This window comes from Manis javanica, chromosome 8, assembly GCF_040802235.1.
Source record: "Manis javanica isolate MJ-LG chromosome 8, MJ_LKY, whole genome shotgun sequence".
NCBI lineage: Eukaryota > Metazoa > Chordata > Mammalia > Pholidota > Manidae > Manis > Manis javanica.
Genome location: NC_133163.1, coordinates 118,381,030 through 118,397,839, shown reverse-complemented (window position 1 = coordinate 118,397,839; position 16,810 = coordinate 118,381,030). Strand labels below are relative to the sequence as shown.

Below are 16,810 nucleotides of genomic sequence, written 5' to 3'. Positions count from 1 at the left end.
GCTTTTGTCCCACATTTCCCATGCTGGTTCACTTGTTCATCTTTCAGAGAAGCACGTCCCCCCACTAATGTCCCTTGTCCCAACTCTCTGCTCTAGCTACATCTAATTGGGCCTGAGAGAGTAAGCATGGATCTGGGAGGTGACGGTCACTTTTGGAGAGAGCCACTCTGCCAACTTTCTTCCTAGCCTTTCCATGTATATCTTTTCTAACATTGTCACTTATTTACCCAGCAAATGTACACTAAGCAAACATGCCAGGCATTATTTGAAGTGCTGGGTAGATAAAATAAGGTTCCTGTCTTTCTGTAACTCACAAGTTGCCAAGCATTATAAAGATGAAAAACCTGCAGTCTAGTCAAAGCATTTGCTAATGTTAACTGAGCACCTACTTTGCTTTTACATGTAGTAATGGTATCCTTATATGGTCCGAAGAGATGGGCTACGTTCTGATGTCCATTTTGCAGACGAGGAAACTGAGGCCCAGAGAGGTCCCCTGACTCATCTAAGGTTTCCTAGCTGATGAAATATAGAGGTGGGCACCCATCTTGTTTGGCTCCAGTCTGAGTTGTTAGAACTCTTAAGAACGGAGAAATCTGTTCTGACCAGGATGATGGGGAGAGCTTCCAGAGGAGCTGGCATTTGAAGTGGGCAAGGTCGAGCATGGAAGGTTGGGTAAGAGGGCAAATCTTACCTGGTCAGGGAAGAATCAGGGTGTTCAGAGTTACTCAACTGCATCTTTCCATGAGTACAAATCTTAAATAAGCTCAAAAGAGAAGCAGATCTCAAAGCAGAACTGTTCATGGGAGGAGTCAGCCTTTTACCCAAGCAGCAGAGCCACTTCTTTGAAGCCATCCTCCCCCTCCTCTTTCTCTTCTCTTCCTCCAGTGATCCACTGTCAAAAGTGGATTAAATACTTCAGTGTTTGCTTTCTGGGGTTTTACTGTATAGCATGGGCAGAATTAAAGGGCCTACCAGCAATTGGTGTAAAAACCAGAGGGCCCTGGGCAGAGACTCATTTTAAAACCAGGAGTCTAGGTAACACTGGGTGGGTTTGGCTGTACCAGGGAATAGTATGTAACCATTAAAAAGGACTCTGATTTGTACAGAGCATTCTGAAATTAAAATCCAGTTGCAGAGCAGTAAGATTAACAAAAGCCCATGTGTATAGAAATACACTTAAAACTTGTAGATTCTGTAAAGGAGAGTCTAAACAGGTTAACAATCTTTCTGTGGGGGTAGGATTAAAGGGTAATTTTTTTAGAAAACCTCTTTTAATCTATACTTTTAATATTTTCTAACAGTGAGCATGTATTATTTTTGTAATAAGACGTTTTCTTTAAGAAAAAGGTTGGGGAGCTCAGGTGTAAAGTCCTGTCCTAGAAGAGCCGGAGTCCCCTGCCTAGAGCACTGGGCTCCCGTGATGCCAGCTCCAGGAGCCCCTCAGCTTTGTTTCTGCTCTGGCATCTCAGGGCAGGTTGGGGTCCGCCCACAATGGGAGCACCAGCAACTTACAGAAACTGCCCAATAACAGGTGTCCCGGATCTTGACTGATGGCCACAGGTCCCAGCTTATCACCCAGAGCTGAGAAACAAGCCCCCTGGGGTCAGGGGTGCTGTGGTGGCTGTGTTTGCTCTTAACTTTGGGGTGGTCAGGTTGGCAGTTTGTGGTTTAATTGGGGGAGACTGGGGCCCTTAAATTCCTGACCTCAAACACTTAACTGCTTCTTGAGCCTCACTGTGTTCTGTTGTTGGTCAGGGGCCTGAAAGCCAGTTCACTTTAATAGGCGAGCTTGTCAGATTTTTGTTCTTTGTCACTTTCCCCTGTCTGCCCCCCAACTCCTCTGGCTTTGGGGGTCTCCTTAGAAACATTCTTTGAATGAAGTTGGTGGTTGACAGATCAGAGTCCAGACCCCACTCATCAGTGGTGGGACTTGGCTAATTACTAGCCACCCACTGCAGCTGTCAAGTGTCAGTGTGCCATCTGTAAAATGGGCACAGCCCCTCCTTTGCCAGGTGGTTGGAGAGTCGTAGATAATATTTGGAAAGTACCCAGGCATTCACTCAGCCATTCAGAAGATGTAGGTTCCCTACTCTTGGGAAGTTGAGAGAAAGGCGTATGCATAGGTGGCTATCAGCACACCCCAGACCCAGCCACTCCTGAGAAAGCATTTGGCTGTGGTATAGCCTAACCCTGTGGTTCCTGGCACAGTCTTAGGAATGATAAGATAAAAGGCATTTTATGAGAACTAAGGCTGCTTCCACCAGTCCCTTGGGTGTGAGATGAGGACAGGGAGGAGAAAATTCTGTAGCTGTAGTGCTTTGCGAGGCTCTTCAGGCTTCCAGAGCCAGGATGGGAATCTTTGCTTGGGGCTTGTCACCCGTGCTGTTGATGATAATGCTGAGTTAATGCATGTGGAGATTTTAGGACAGTGGGGGGCCCATTATAAGCCTCTGGTAAATGTTAGCTATTGTTACCACATAACCTGCCCGAGGTCATACAGCTAGTAAGTGCCAGAGCTGATCTGAATACTGGTCTATCGGGTTCCAAAGCCTAGACACCTCTTGTTACCCTCCCCTCCACTCTGACGTCCTGTGACATTAGCGTTTATTACCCTGGTCCCAAGCTCCCCTCGATCCCTACTTTTCTGCTGTGGCCTGTCGCAGCTCTGTAAGGCAGGCCTGGGGTTCCTCAGAACTAGGCAGTCTTCCCCAGGATGCGGGCTCTGGGTGGGGGAGGCCGGCGGCTGGTGTCTGAAGGCAAGTGACACAGCAAGCCAACGCATAGCTTCTAGGAGCTTAAGAACAGATCCCCTCGCGGAGGCAGCCCTGATGGCTGTGTGGTTTATAAGTGCGCGCTTCATATATCTCAGTCACTGAGAAACTGCCCTGAAGTTGGGGCCAGGGAGGAGCCGAGTGTCGGAAGCATAAATCCTGTGTCTGCGTTGTGGCCCATTAGCAGCCTCCCTCCAGCCACGCCGCATGCCGGGCCGCCGGGCGGGGTCTGCGGGGTCCGCGGGGTCCCGGCGCCCGCCCGCCGCTCACGCGCCCGCCCCTCTCGCAGCAGCAGCAGCTGCAGGCGCAGCACCTGTCGCACGCCGCGCACGGCCCCCCCGTGCAGCTGCCGCCCCACCCGTCGGGCCTGCAGCCTCCGGGCGTCCCCCCCGTGACCGGGAGCAGCTCAGGGCTGCTGGCGCTGGGCGCACTGGGCGGCCAGGCCCACCTGGCGGTGAAGGATGAGAAGAACCACCACGAGCTGGACCACAGAGGTGCGCCCGGGCGGGTGGAGGCAGGGGGTCGGGGTTGGGGAAGCTCCAGTGGCCCCACAGCAGGCGCTGCTGCCAGGACCCCGGGACCGGAGCTAGCAGATGGCCTGGAGTCATCTAATGAGCTGCTGGTGCACGGAGACCAGAGCCTCACTCCCTAGTCTCTGATGTTCTGGTATTTTCCGCCCTGGCAGACAATGTGGCTGCCTGTCCGCAGCGCCCTCCCCATTCCTGTTCATGGGGGCCGGCCCCAGCGCATCCCTCGGAGATGCCTTCCCAGCCCCGCAGAGGGCCGTTTGCAATCCCCGAGAGTTGAAGAGTTGGGGTCCCAAGGCCAAGCCCTCTGCTGTCTCTTTTCTTGTATCCTGCCCCTGGAAGATGTTTGTCCTCACCAAGATCATTAGTCCTCTGAGGACAAGGGCCAAATCCCTGGAGGAAGCTATGGCTGCACTGCAGGGAGATGATTGCAAAGACTTGGAAAGAACTTCCCCCGACCCGTCACCCGGCCCTGACTGGGTGTACCCCAGAAGCCGTAGCAAATAGGGCCTGAGGAGGCTTGGTTGGTGAGGGCTCCCTGGCAGACCCTCTACAAAAACTGCTACCTGATGTAGTCTGCCCTTAGAGTTTGTTTGTTTTTGTTTTTTTGAGATGTAATTGAAATACAACATGGTGTAAGTTTAAGGTATACAACGTGATGATGTGACTGGCCCTTAGCTGTTTACCGGGGCAAATGGCCAGCACCATCCAAGCTCCTCTGGGCACCACTTTTGGGCACCAGGGGCCTGGAGCGTCACCGTCCTACCCTGGCCACGGGTTGGTGACAGATCGTGGGAACCAGAAACAGAATACCTGTCCTTGCAGGTGGATGGTCCCCTTGGCAGAGGAAGAGGGCCTCCCCACAGCAGTGGGGAAAATCAGGGAGCTAGTGTGTGGCTGGGCAAACCATCAGAGGCTTCAGCTTCCTGGGGCTTCTTGGCAAAGAAACAAGAGAATGGTGTTAATGAAAAAACAACAAAAACCACTCCCACATTCCTTTTATTTTTTAATAATGTTCTCAACTCCCAGATCCTACAGATACTTTACGTAGTGTAATCCTTCCCAAACTTGCAGCTTTCAAAACCGCTAACAGCCTTGGTGTCCTTGGCATGTCAGGGAGAGCTAGGCCACGGCCCCTCCGCACCCCCAGCCCCACCCGGGACTTGGGGGACTGGGGAAGCATTGGCACTGGGTGGTTAATTGCCAAGCTGAGAAACCTCACCTAATGGCCCTGCCTCGGCTGACCCACAGTGACTCAGAATCAGGCCTGCTGCCCACTTAAAAACCCTTGAACTAGCAAAGCATAAAAGCCAGCTGGATGAGACTGACCTTTGTCCTTTCTTTTTTGTCTTTCTGTCTTGCGGGGCGGACTGACTCTCCTCCTGTCCTGGCCTTTCGTCCCCAAAGAGAGAGACTCCAATGCGGTAAGTGTCAGCACTCTGGAACCTGTGGGGCGTGTTTGGTGCTGGGAGGAGGAGAAGGGGACCACGTGGGCTCCTGGGGCAGGGGGAGGAGGGTGTCATGAAATAGGAGTTGTTGGCACAAGTGGGAAGTGACCTTCAGTTGGGGAAGCCCTCATCTCCAGGCTTTTAGGTCTGTCATTTGTCAAATGAAGTGCTTAAGCTAAATGACTCTTAACTCCCTTCCATAGGAAAGGTGATTGACTGGAGAGATTGGCTGGCCATCCCCGGGTCCTCCACCAGCGGTTGTGGAGTCATGGGGTGGAATGCAGGGCTTAGGACCTGGGTGTACATGCCGGGCTTCCCCACCCCTACGTGTGCTGTTCCCTATACAATCCTCTAGCATCCTCATTTCTTCTAAACCCTTAAGGTTTCTCCCTGTCTTGGCTTTAACTTGTTTTAAGGAAGTGCTAGCACGTGAGCATTAAGGCCAGGCTGCCTGCGTGTCTGCCAGCTCTGAGATTTGTTGTAAATCTTTCTGATCACACTGAGGCTCAGAGGTTCTGTTTCAAGTGAATAAGCCTTCTGAATGAGTGCAGTGGAGTCTGGATAAAAAAAATTCCCCAGCGATTAGCAGAGCTGTTTTATTCCTCATCGCCGTCCTTGTATCTGGGCCTGTCTAATCTGTTAGGATGGTTTTGGCTATTACTTCAGTTAAGTAGGACTTGGAAGGTCAGGCAGTTAACTAACCATCTAGCTAGTGGCTTCCTCTGTCAGCTCCTCCCTTCCGACCCCTGTCCCCTCCCAGCCCTCCAACCAGGCTCACTCTTTTAAATCTCCCATTAGCAGTGATTCTCTCATTCCCTCTTGGCTTGCGTACAGATGTGCAGGTCCACATTCGGACCCAGGAATACCTAGATACGTAAGAAAGGAAAAACAACCTAAAATCCATTTTGTTTGCTTTAGTGTTGATCCTCAAAAGGTAGCATTTTTGGAGAGGCGGTTTGCCTAGATAGGACAATGGCCAGACTGGACACCTCAAGGCTTAAGTCAGCTCCCAGCTCCATGGGGCACTGGGAAGCTCTCTTGGCCTCTACAGGCCTCAGTTTCTTTATATGTAACATGGGTATATTCCTTCCTGGCCAGCCTCGCAGCTTAGTTAGGAAGACCCCTCAGAACAGGACCCGGGATCCGGGAGATTACCTGGAGATAACCTGGTTAACTGCTGCAGAGCAAAATGGGAGCTGGAAGCCCAACTCCTTTCCTGTCTTCACGTCGTCCTCATCCTCATCCCTCTTTACTTTTGGCTTTGTGCTCCAGGCTGTGAAAGCTTTCTGCTAAAAGAAACTTGTGGGGAACCCCCAAGAGCTGAGCTCTTTACTCCACAATGCTATCCAACAGCCATGCACGTCAGACTCAGAGAGCAGGGGGCACACTTGGACTGCGGCAGAGTCCCATGGGAATGAGTCAAGACACCGTGCTGGGGCCAGGCGGACAGCTCAGGGGAGAGGCCAGAGGGCTGTGAGCATGTGGTGATGGTGTCACAGGCGGGAGAGACTGAAGTAATCAGCCCTTTGGAAAACCAGGTTGTCAGCAGATGAGGCCCCCAGCAGGAAGGACAGGGCCGTGGCAGAGGGGCGGGGGGGCGGTGGACGACGGGCTGGAAGCTGTCCCAGAGGGGTTGGTCTGGAGTCCAATTAGAGGTAGCTTCATTCATATTTCCTTGCCTAGCCGAAGCAATAAAAAATACTTAGTTTTTGGCCGCCTGCCAGCCAGAGGCGGGCTGGATCGATGCCGCTAAATGCCTGACATGACTCTCTCCAGTAGCAGTGAGGGTTTTCAGCCTGACTGCATGAGAAGAAAGAGCTTGCTGTTCTCCTGCGCCCATACTGGGTCGTGAGGAGAAATGCGAGCAGCCGCATGCCCCCTCTCCCCGCCCGCCCGCCTGAGGGGAGTGGGGCCAGAAGCATTTCTGCTTCGCATGGGGTGGCCACTGTCGGAGGAAATGAAATGAAAGGACGGTGATTTCAGCGGGCGCTTGCGGCACCTAACTGAATTGTGGCTGGGCACCTCGCGCTGCCCTTCCACGGCTGTGGGGGGGCCGGGCTGCGGTTCCATTATAACCTCCATTTTTTCAAGGCTTGATAACTCTGCCATTTTAATTTGCTTCAGGCAGAAACTTGGCAGGGAAGGGCTGCCCAGAAACTAGCTTAGGAAAGGAAATGAAGTTCTGTGGCTCGTTCCCGCACCTTCCCTCCAGTGCCGCCACTGGCCTTCAGGAAGGTGGGGCGGACTCGTCCAACCTGCCTTTGATGCCCGTTTCTTTGAATAGGCGTCGCTCTGTGTCCCCACATGGCCTTGTCATGCCCCTCTGTGGGGATGTTGGGGAGCTGGCCTTTTTCTTCCCTGCAGCTGAACTGCAAGCTCTTGGAAGGCAGGGACTGTGTTGGCCCATTCCTCCGTCCTCAGTAGCTAGTCCAGGCCTGATCCGGGACAGGTGCTCAGAAAAGGGTGGGCAGGTGCTGCGTGAGTGCGGGCAGGTGTAGTTGGATCTCTTAGAAAGAAGTAAACGTCAACAGTCCGCCAAAGGGGCAGTGATACTACCCTCTTGGCTCAGAGGTCTGCTGGCAGGTGCCCCTGCATGTAGCTCCCCAGCTGGTACTCTCCAGCCACATAATGCATGCCACCTGGGACCACCGGTGACACCGCGAGCCAGCAGGGGCCCCTCCACGGGCAGCTCTCCCCCTCCAGGACGGGTCTGTTCCCAGCTCCAGGTGCTGCCTCGGCTGTTGGCGCATCTTCCCTTGTCCCGGGCCTCAAGTTCTAAACTTTTCTAGTTCCTTCTTACTGTGTAGTTGACGTGAGAACTCACTAGGCTCCTCCAGGCCTGAAAAACTTGGGTTTCCTTTGTGTTGCCCCCTGCTGAGGACTCAAGGCACATTTCCCAGCCTGTCGGGCCCCTTCCTTCCCAGCACTGCTAACAGTGTGGCTCTTCTGCCCTTAGGCTTTTTCCTGTCTTTCAGAGAGAAAGGCTTCAGATGTCGAATTATTTGTTTCTTTATTATGCTGATACTCATGTAAAGTTGCCGGAGGTCACACGATAGAGTAGTGGGACATTGACACAAAAGACCAAGTTGCCCACCTATGCCTAGGAGGCCTGCTGGCACCTGACTTTGCCCGTACCTGCCTGTCTCCCCAGTCCTGTCAGGTTCAGCAGATGAAGTATTGAGCATGGCTCCAGTTCATTGGCTCAGCCCCATCTTTCAAAATTTGGTGCAAATTCTGCTTATCCCATCTTTGAGCAAATGAGGAGCAGGCAGGCACAGGATGGGTGGTGAAGGAAATATGTGATGCCCACCCTCATGGAGCTGGTAGTCTCATAGGTCAGAAGCTCATTGCAAGGTTATTTAATATCAGTGGCATTGTTAAAAAAGAAAATTGTGATGCTCCGGGGGACCTGGTTTAGAGAGTTGGGAAGTCTGCCTTGGCAAGGCCCCAGTGGAGCCGGACTTGAAGGGTACACAGGACCTCGGCTGGCCACCTGAGTCACCTGCACTTAGCCATGTCTCCGCATGCGTGGAATGTTCACATTAGATCTCCCTCTTGCTTCCAGAATAACTCCGTGTCACCCTCGGAGAGCCTCCGGGCCAGTGAGAAGCACCGGGGCTCTGCAGAATACAGCATGGAAGCCAAGAAACGGAAAGCAGAGGAAAAAGACAGTCTGAGCCGATATGTATGTGTGAGGGTGCGGCGGGAGTCCCTGGGTTTGGGTTGTGTAGGTCCGGGTGTGGGAGAACCCCCGGGGCTGAGTGTGGGTGAGTCAGAGAGGCACAGGTGGGGGCAGGAGGGCCGGTGGCCTGGGTGGGGAGGTCCTGCACACGCACATTGTGAGCATGTCAGCCGCAGCCAGGAAGGAATGAATGAGGAAGTTGTCCTGGCCTCCGTAGGGTCTGAGGGAGCTATGGGTGCCTCCCCCAGATGGCCCGACAACTCTGTGCTGCCATTACAGCCCTCCCAGAGGGCCAGTCTGCTCCAGGGGGGGCATCCCCAGTGACCCCACTTTGACCCACAGTGTGGTTGACATGTCTGCTCTGCCAGGCTGTGCAGGGGTGAGAGCTGGGACGGGGAAGAGGTTGATTAAGTGCTGGGGTCCAGTGGTCTCGTGACAAGCCCTGTTGAGTGAGCCCCATGGCTGCTCTGTGGCTTTGGCTGCAGTGCACAGCTTGAAGCCTCAGCCTCGTTTCTGGGAGACAGGGCTAATCACCACGCCCACGGGGTAGTGGAATAGAGGGAACAAGGTTAGCACTCTTACTGGTAAATGATGGTGCAACCAAACCAGCTGGAAAGGGCTGCCTGGCCCCAGAGAGACAAGTTAAAGGGAGCTTAGAAATTCTGTCATGGAGCAGGTGATGGTACGGCTGCTCATGGGTACAGAGCTGAGAGACCCAAGCTTGGAGGGCTGGGCTGGGAAACACCAAGGTGAAGGGCTGAGTGGAGAGAGCCTGGAGATGGGTTAGGCTGGTTCAGCACCTGGCTGGTAGAAGCAGGGGTGGGAGGGCACGGCCTCTTACTGGCTTCTCTGTTTTGGTTGCAGGACAGTGACGGAGACAAGAGCGATGATCTGGTGGTGGATGTTTCCAATGAGGTAAGGGCAGGCCCAGGTTGCTGGGCGGCTCTGGGTTTAGGAGGTTTAAAATTGTACCTTCCCTGGGCCTATTATATCTTGGCTGCTATGCCAACATTACCAGCAGCCTGCGCAGGGTGATAAGGTCTTTGGTGCTGGGGCATCAGGCTGGTCAGCAGGAGCCGGGCAGGGCTTGCTGCGTGGTATCTGGGCATTCATGGGCACCGAGTGGTTCCTAGGATGGGTTTCCAGAGAGGGACCCCTAACGATCCCCAGGTAGGACCGTCTGTTCCTCATGGTCCTCCAGGCCAGCTCTGTTCTCCCCATCACCCCTGGGATCTTGAGCTGGGTGCTGAGTCCCCTGGGATCAACCTCAGCAGGGAAGGAGGAGCTAGAGGGATCTGCATATGGCTGGGAGGCCCAGCTGCCAAGATTTAAGTCCTGAACTTATGTTCGATCTTGGGCCATCACCCCCACAACTCTGCTCAACCCAGGCCTCAGTCTCCCCATCTGTGGGATGAAGGATTCAGACTAGATTATTAAGAACTAATCGCCTCCGCTCTGGAGCCCCCAGCCTCTCTCAGCCACGCCTCTTCCCATCATTTGCCTGCTTCCTTCCCATTCCCAGAGCGGGGATGACTCTAGGCTAGGTGTTACTTTCAGTGCATTTCTGCATCACTTGTGTCTACAGGACCCAGCAACACCTCGGGTCAGCCCAGCACACTCGCCTCCTGAGAATGGGCTGGACAAGGCCCGTGGCCTGAAAAAGGACGCCCCGACCAGCCCCGCCTCAGTGGCCTCCTCCAGCAGCACACCTTCCTCCAAGACCAAAGACCTTGGTCATGTATGTGGGGTCTCCCCCTGGCACCACAGAGGCTGGGAGAGAACTGGGGCGGGTAAGGGTGAAGAAGAAAGTTCTGGAAAAGGGACTGGAGCTGGAGTGGTGCTCATTGGAGGGCAGAGGGGTGGAGTAGAAAGAATATGGGTTGGGGTTTGACCTGAGTTCAAATGCTGACATTACCACTTACTGCCTGGGCCTGGTGCTAATTATAGTTAGTTAACATTTCTAAACTTTGGTTGCTGCATCGATAAAATGGGAAAAGTCACTACAGTTGCTGTCAAATGAGGTTGGACAGAATTGAGGGGTTGGGCATAAAGTTCAAAATGGGGGCTGGTGCTGGGCTCACGGGGTGACTGGCGCAGGGCTTGTGTTGGCTCTGAATGCCCAGCTCTGGGGAGAAAGGAATCTTCATGGCTTCCTGTGGTCTCCGCATCTTCCCTCTTCAGAATGACAAATCCTCCACCCCTGGGCTCAAGTCCAACACACCAACTCCAAGGAACGATGCACCAACTCCAGGCACCAGCACGACCCCAGGGCTCCGGTCAATGCCGGGCAAACCTCCAGGCGTGGACCCGATAGGTATAATGGGTAGGCACGATGGCACTGGACTGACCATGCTTGAGGGGGAGGGGTGTGCCCCAGGCCAGGGCTGGGACTGCATAGGCAGGCCAGAGCACCAGGGGATATGTTGGAGTTGGGGCTTTCCCAGGCCTGCCTCTGGGGGTACATATGGTCAGGTTTGAGAAGGAGATGGACACCTGGTGCTTTAACACTGACATCAGGACTTACTGGGGCCACTGCTAGGCTAGGCATGTGGAAGGAACTTCACACAGGTCAGGATGTCCGTGGTTTGTACCCACCTCTGTCTTTATATCTGTGAAGCTCTGAAAAACTGGCTTCCACGTCCTGCTTTATGAAAAGAGGAGGACACATCTCTTATCTCAAACCTTCTTGGGCTATGGAAATGGAGATCCCAGTTAGGTGGGTTTAATCTGAGAGGACTGCCTGGAGCAAGCAGCGTTAGGATGTAGGAAGGACTACTGCTGGGCGGGACCCATACTTTTTCCTGGAAGGAGGTGGGGCCCGCTGCCCTTAATGGCCAGCTAGCTGATGCCTGCCTCCCTGCAGCCTCAGCCCTGCGCACGCCCATCTCCATCACCAGCTCCTACGCAGCACCCTTTGCCATGATGGGCCACCATGAGATGAACGGCTCGCTCACCAGCCCCAGCGCTTACGCCGGCCTCCACAACCTCCCGCCCCAGATGAGTGCCGCCGCCGCCGCCGCCGCTGCCGCCTATGGCCGATCGCCAATGGTGAGCTTTGGAGCTGTACGTAGACCTTTTGGCTCCTTTTTGGGGGGCTGGGCAGTGAGTGGCGGGGTTTGGGGAGGCACTTCCTGCACACCAAAGAGGACCCCCGGAGTCTTCTGACCAGTCAGCTGCCTTTTGTGGTAGAGTATGTATCAGAAACAAGAAAGGAACACACATTTTGGGGTCAGCAGACCTGGGTCCCCCCCTGCTTGCCCACTAGCCACCGTGTGACCTCACACAGTGCAGCCTCCCCGGGTCACCCTTTTCTGTCTGGGAAGTGGGGCTGACACCTCTTCCCAGTCTCTGTGGGGATGGGAATACCAAGATGAGTCAGGGACTTCCCACATAGCAGGGGCTGGTAAACGGGGCTGCTTGTCATACCAAGAGTTGGGTGCTGTTGCTGGTGAGCAGTTTGGATTCGGGCTCGCAGAGTAGGGCCCTTTTTCAGGAGATGGTTCTGCTCTTTACCTTCCATACCTAGGATGGCCTCCTGTCCACATGAGAGGCCCACTGGGGCACCAGGGGAGGGAGCCAAGGGGGATGGGGCTGGAGGATACCGGCTCAGAGCTGAGGGGTCTAGACTGTCACCCTGTCCCTGCCACTGTCCTGGGCAAGGCACTTGGCCCACCCGGGCCTGTGTTCCTCCTGAAACATGGGTTTGGCTCTGCTTGGCTGTCCTTCGGGCTCTGAAGAGGCAGCCCTGTGTGGGCGGCACCCAGGAAGTGGCAGAGGAGGAGTCCGAGCTGGGGAGATGTACAGCGGCACCCTTCATTCAGAGCCGGCTTTGTTGTGCCTTGCAGGTTGGTTTTGACCCTCATCCACCCATGAGGGCCACAGGTCTGCCCTCCAGCCTTGCTTCCATTCCTGGCGGAAAACCGTAAGTTTTGGCCATCCTTCCGGCATGCCTGTGGGGGAAGCCAGGGGAGAATGAGAATGCGCAAGCCCGCGTCCACACCCACCCACCCCTGGCCCTGGGGAACCTCCCCCAGGGGAAGCTGCCTGCACGTCTAGAAATACTCATGGGCCAGGTAGTAACCCCTGGAAACTGCTGCCTGGCCACACTCACCATAAGCCCAGGGGATCCCTCTAAAGGGGAGAGGAGAAGGGAGTTGAGGGTGTGGTCACTGGGCCCCGGGAGACAGGGAACAAGCTCTTCAGATGTTGGGGCTTCCTAACCAACTTGACATAGAGCCGCACTGGCCGTGGGGGCTCTTTTGGGTTCTGCCTGCTGGAAACGCCTCCAGCTGGCACCCACAGTAGCCCCAAACAGTGGGTGGGCCCTGCTGCCTCACCCCCAGCTCTGCTGTGTATTCTACAAGTCATTTAGGGCGAGGAGTGTGGGGAGCAAATGGATTTCCCTCCTGACTACCACTGGCTCCTAAACAGATGGCAGTCAAGCTGGGTCCTTTCCAGAGCTGGCATGTTAGGGATGTTAGAGATGTGGGAGAGGACATTCCAAGCCACATGTGGGACTAGTGACCAGGTTTGGAGCAAGGATGTGTAAGCAGGGACAGAAGTCAAAGCTGGGAATGTTCACCAGTCCCCACCCTGGTAGAACAGGTCCAAGAAGGTTGGGGTTCCTTGGGGTCCCTGATATTTGGGGAGGGGGCACCAGGAGGCCAGGAGGCTAGTTGGGGTAGAGCTGGTTGGCCTGGGCAGGACCTGTGGGAGCTTGGGAGTGCTGGGGACGGTGGCAGTGACGGTTCTCACCCTTTCAGAGCATACTCTTTCCATGTGAGTGCCGATGGGCAGATGCAGCCTGTGCCCTTCCCCCACGACGCCCTGGCAGGCCCCGGCATTCCAAGGCACGCCCGGCAGATCAACACGCTCAGCCATGGGGAGGTGGTGTGTGCTGTGACCATCAGCAACCCCACGCGGCATGTCTACACAGGCGGCAAGGGCTGCGTGAAGATCTGGGACATCAGCCAGCCAGGCAGCAAAAGCCCCATATCCCAGCTGGACTGCCTGGTGAGGATCCCAGGGCTGTGGGCATCTCCTGTAGCTGGCACAGGAAAGCGGGCAGCCTGGGCCAGGGGGAGCCGCCCATCCACCTGGCCTGGCTCAACCCTGCATTGGTGGGTGAGTGAGCAAGCTGACTAACCTCTCTGAGCTCTGGTTTTTACCGTCTAAAAGTGGAGGTGACACTGACCTCCTGGGGTTGGTGAACTGTGTGAAAGATTGAAGGGCTGTGAATGAGGGATGGGGGCAGCCTGGCAGTAGCTGTGAGCAAGAGCAGGATATGAGCAGAGGTGGCGAGGGTGGGCACGACGCTCCTACCCCGGGAGGGGAGGCGGGCAGAGCTCAACACCGCTCCTTTTCCCTCCAGAACAGGGACAACTACATCCGCTCGTGCAAGCTGCTCCCTGACGGGCGCACGCTCATCGTGGGCGGCGAGGCCAGCACGCTCACCATCTGGGACCTGGCCTCGCCCACACCCCGCATCAAGGCCGAGCTGACGTCCTCGGCGCCTGCCTGCTATGCCCTGGCCATCAGCCCTGACGCCAAAGTCTGCTTCTCCTGCTGCAGCGATGGGAACATTGCCGTGTGGGACCTGCACAACCAGACCCTGGTCAGGTGAGGCCATGGGAGGGGAGCAGGGCTGCCTCGTCCTCAGGAAGGTTGTGCTGGTCACCCTGCCTGGTGTTGCTGTGACTGGACCTGCCTGAGACGCCATGAGGTGGCCAGGACAGTGTAGGCGAGGGATACCCAGGTAAAAAGCCAGCTTGGCCTGCCTCGCGCAAGGGGGCAGCTGTGTGCCAGCTGCTCCGTGTGGGCAGGGGATGGAGGGCTCCTTCACCCAGGAGCCTGCAGAAGCTCTGGGAAGAGGTGGAGCTGCTGTAGGCCTGGGAGGGTGGAATTCCATTGGTGCCGTAGTTCCCTGGCACCCACCCTCCTCCCGCTTGGCTGTCACAGACAGTTCCAGGGCCACACGGATGGGGCCAGCTGCATAGACATCTCCCACGATGGCACCAAGCTGTGGACCGGGGGCTTAGACAACACTGTGCGCTCCTGGGACCTGCGGGAGGGCCGACAGCTACAGCAGCACGACTTTACCTCGCAGGTGTGTGGCTCTGCTGCCCTGGCAGAGCAGCATGTCTCCTGGGTCCCAGTGGGGGTCCTACGAGCGGGAGGCCCTCCTGCCCTGGCAGAGCAGCGTGTCCCCTGGGTCCCAGCGGGGGACCCGCAGGAGCGGGTCGAAGGGACCCTCCCAGGCGGTTGTTGCAAATGGACCTGAGACCAACCTGAACAATCTGGGACAGCTTCCTGTAGGAAGTGGCAATGAAATAGAATCACTAAGGCCTTGGAGTTGGACATACTGGAGCCAACTGCTGAGATTTCATTCCCTGCCCCTCTGCTTTTGAGCACTTTGGACTTTTTCTCACTCACAGGATGGTGGTATTAGTCACTACCTCATAGGTTTGGTGAGCACCAGAAATGGTTCCTGTGAAAGTCTTAGCATAACCCTGGCTCATAGAAAGCATTCTGTAGCAGCTAGGTATTATTATTTGTGTTGCTATTTTTAATTGCTCGTTTTAATATGGTAATCTTATATATTTAATGTTTTAGTGTTTTATTTACTCTCTTAAGAAAAGGCAAAAAGTCACCGAGACAGAGTCACTTTGAAAGTGAAATGTCTGTGCCACCTCTGACTTTGAATCCTGGCTCTTTCACTTACTTCCCAGAGTTAGCAACCTCTCAGCCTCAACTTCCTTACCTATAAAATAGGGGTAAAAAATGATATCCCATACCTCTGGGTTGTTGTGCTGAGAGAATGGGAGCTTTGCTTTGCAAATGGCAGGTGGAGAGGTGCGTGGGGAGTGATGGGACTCCGCCCTCAGGGCCCTGAGCAGGCCTTCGAGGAGCCCCTGGGCCTGGAGGGCACAGGGTGCTGAGCTCAGTCCGGTCCGCCCTGCAGATCTTCTCGCTGGGCTACTGCCCCACGGGGGAATGGCTGGCCGTGGGCATGGAGAGTAGCAACGTGGAGGTGCTGCACCACACCAAGCCTGACAAGTACCAGCTGCACCTGCACGAGAGCTGCGTGCTGTCCCTCAAGTTCGCCTACTGTGGTGAGCCTCAGGGGACGGGGGCCTCGCCCGGCCTGCTCTGTGCGCAGAGGAGGGGCCCAAACAGGAGGGGCAGAGTCCCAAAGTGAGCTGGCTTCCGGAACCAGGCCGCCTGACCCCAAGCAGCATCTCCCATGCTCGAGTGCAAATATTAGTGCAGGGCGGGTACCAAGCACCCATAACACCAGGCCAGCACCAGTGTGTGCTGACCTAGGGCCAAGGAACAGTACTCGGCCCTGTGGCCAATTCCTCCAGGTGGTTGAGACTCCTTGATGGCCAGTGGCCCTGGATTGGCATATCTGGTCCTCCACTGGCGAGCTCTGCAGCCTTGGGCACAGCCCATCCTCTGAATCCCAGTGGGTCTCTGTGGCCCGGGAGTGGCTTGGCACCTGCCCTGGGGTTTTGGGTAGCTTTAGTGCATTAACACAGGCAGAGCCCTGGCTGAGTGCCTGCAAAATAAGGGACCTGCTGACCACCAGCTTCAGCCAGCTGTCCAGATGCTCAGGACTTTGCCATTTCAGTATTTTCTGCTGTCTTCCAGTAGTAGAATTGAGAAGGGTCAGTCAACTTAAGTGGCTTTAAAAGGAATCATTTAGGGCAGGGTAACTGGTGTGATAAACTATAAATCCTGTTTTCTGTGCCAGCCCTGCCCGCCCCTGCCCCTCGATTGTTGAAAAAGCTGTCCGGTGGGTGTCCACGTGTCTGTCATGTGTCTCACTTACAAAATGCCTTTCACACAAGCGAAGAGTTGGCTGAGTACCAGTTAGCGGTTCACAACGGGGTTTCCATGGCAGCTGGCTGGGGCTGGGGCGGGGCTTGCTTTAGGGGGCTGCAGGCCACAGCCTGACCTTCCTTTGCCTTGCATCTACAGGCAAGTGGTTTGTGAGCACTGGGAAAGATAACCTTCTCAATGCCTGGAGGACACCATATGGAGCCAGCATATTCCAGGTACCATCCACCATCCCAGCGCCCCTCTTGATTCTACCCAGAGTCGGCCTGTCTGTGGGAATGGGGTGGGGATAGTGGACTTGCCCCCGCCCCTTCTGGCCCCTTCCTGAGTGGAGCCCTTGCTGGGTCCTCCAAGGGCCAGGGCTTAAGGACATCAGTGGAGCGCTCTGCTGCTAGTGACCTCTGACCCCTCAAGGGCTTTCAAGCAAGGGCTCTTGAAGGATTTCTAGGGCAAAGAGGAATAAAAACATGCTCTTAGCCCTGGCCTGCACCCCGAGCCCTCACAGAGGTGTGCTGGGCAGGAGAGCAAGCCGAGCAGCTTTTT

The 16,810-nt window shown here is 55.3% G+C and overlaps 1 protein-coding gene across 16 annotated transcripts in view; it reads left to right on the top strand.

The window, feature by feature from the left end:
* The window catches only part of TLE3 (TLE family member 3, transcriptional corepressor), a 47,589-nt gene that overhangs the window by 28,042 nt on the left and 2,737 nt on the right, over positions 1-16,810 (top strand). For 3 of the 16 annotated variants that reach the window (XM_037010068.2, XM_037010063.2, XM_037010066.2), the window contains 13 exons: positions 3,061-3,265; positions 4,706-4,722; positions 8,312-8,431; positions 9,293-9,343; positions 10,014-10,166; positions 10,610-10,751; positions 11,292-11,491; positions 12,274-12,350; positions 13,192-13,552; positions 13,800-14,047; positions 14,387-14,534; positions 15,390-15,540; positions 16,409-16,485. In XM_037010068.2, coding sequence (XP_036865963.2) covers positions 3,061-3,265; positions 4,706-4,722; positions 8,312-8,431; positions 9,293-9,343; positions 10,014-10,166; positions 10,610-10,751; positions 11,292-11,491; positions 12,274-12,350; positions 13,192-13,552; positions 13,800-14,047; positions 14,387-14,534; positions 15,390-15,540; positions 16,409-16,485 — 1,950 coding nt within the window. The remainder of the gene's footprint in view (positions 1-3,060; positions 3,266-4,705; positions 4,723-8,311; positions 8,432-9,292; positions 9,344-10,013; positions 10,167-10,609; positions 10,752-11,291; positions 11,492-12,273; positions 12,351-13,191; positions 13,553-13,799; positions 14,048-14,386; positions 14,535-15,389; positions 15,541-16,408; positions 16,486-16,810) is intronic. The other 13 variants (XM_037010070.2, XM_073212093.1, XM_037010075.2 and 10 more) reach the window with 9 other exon arrangements.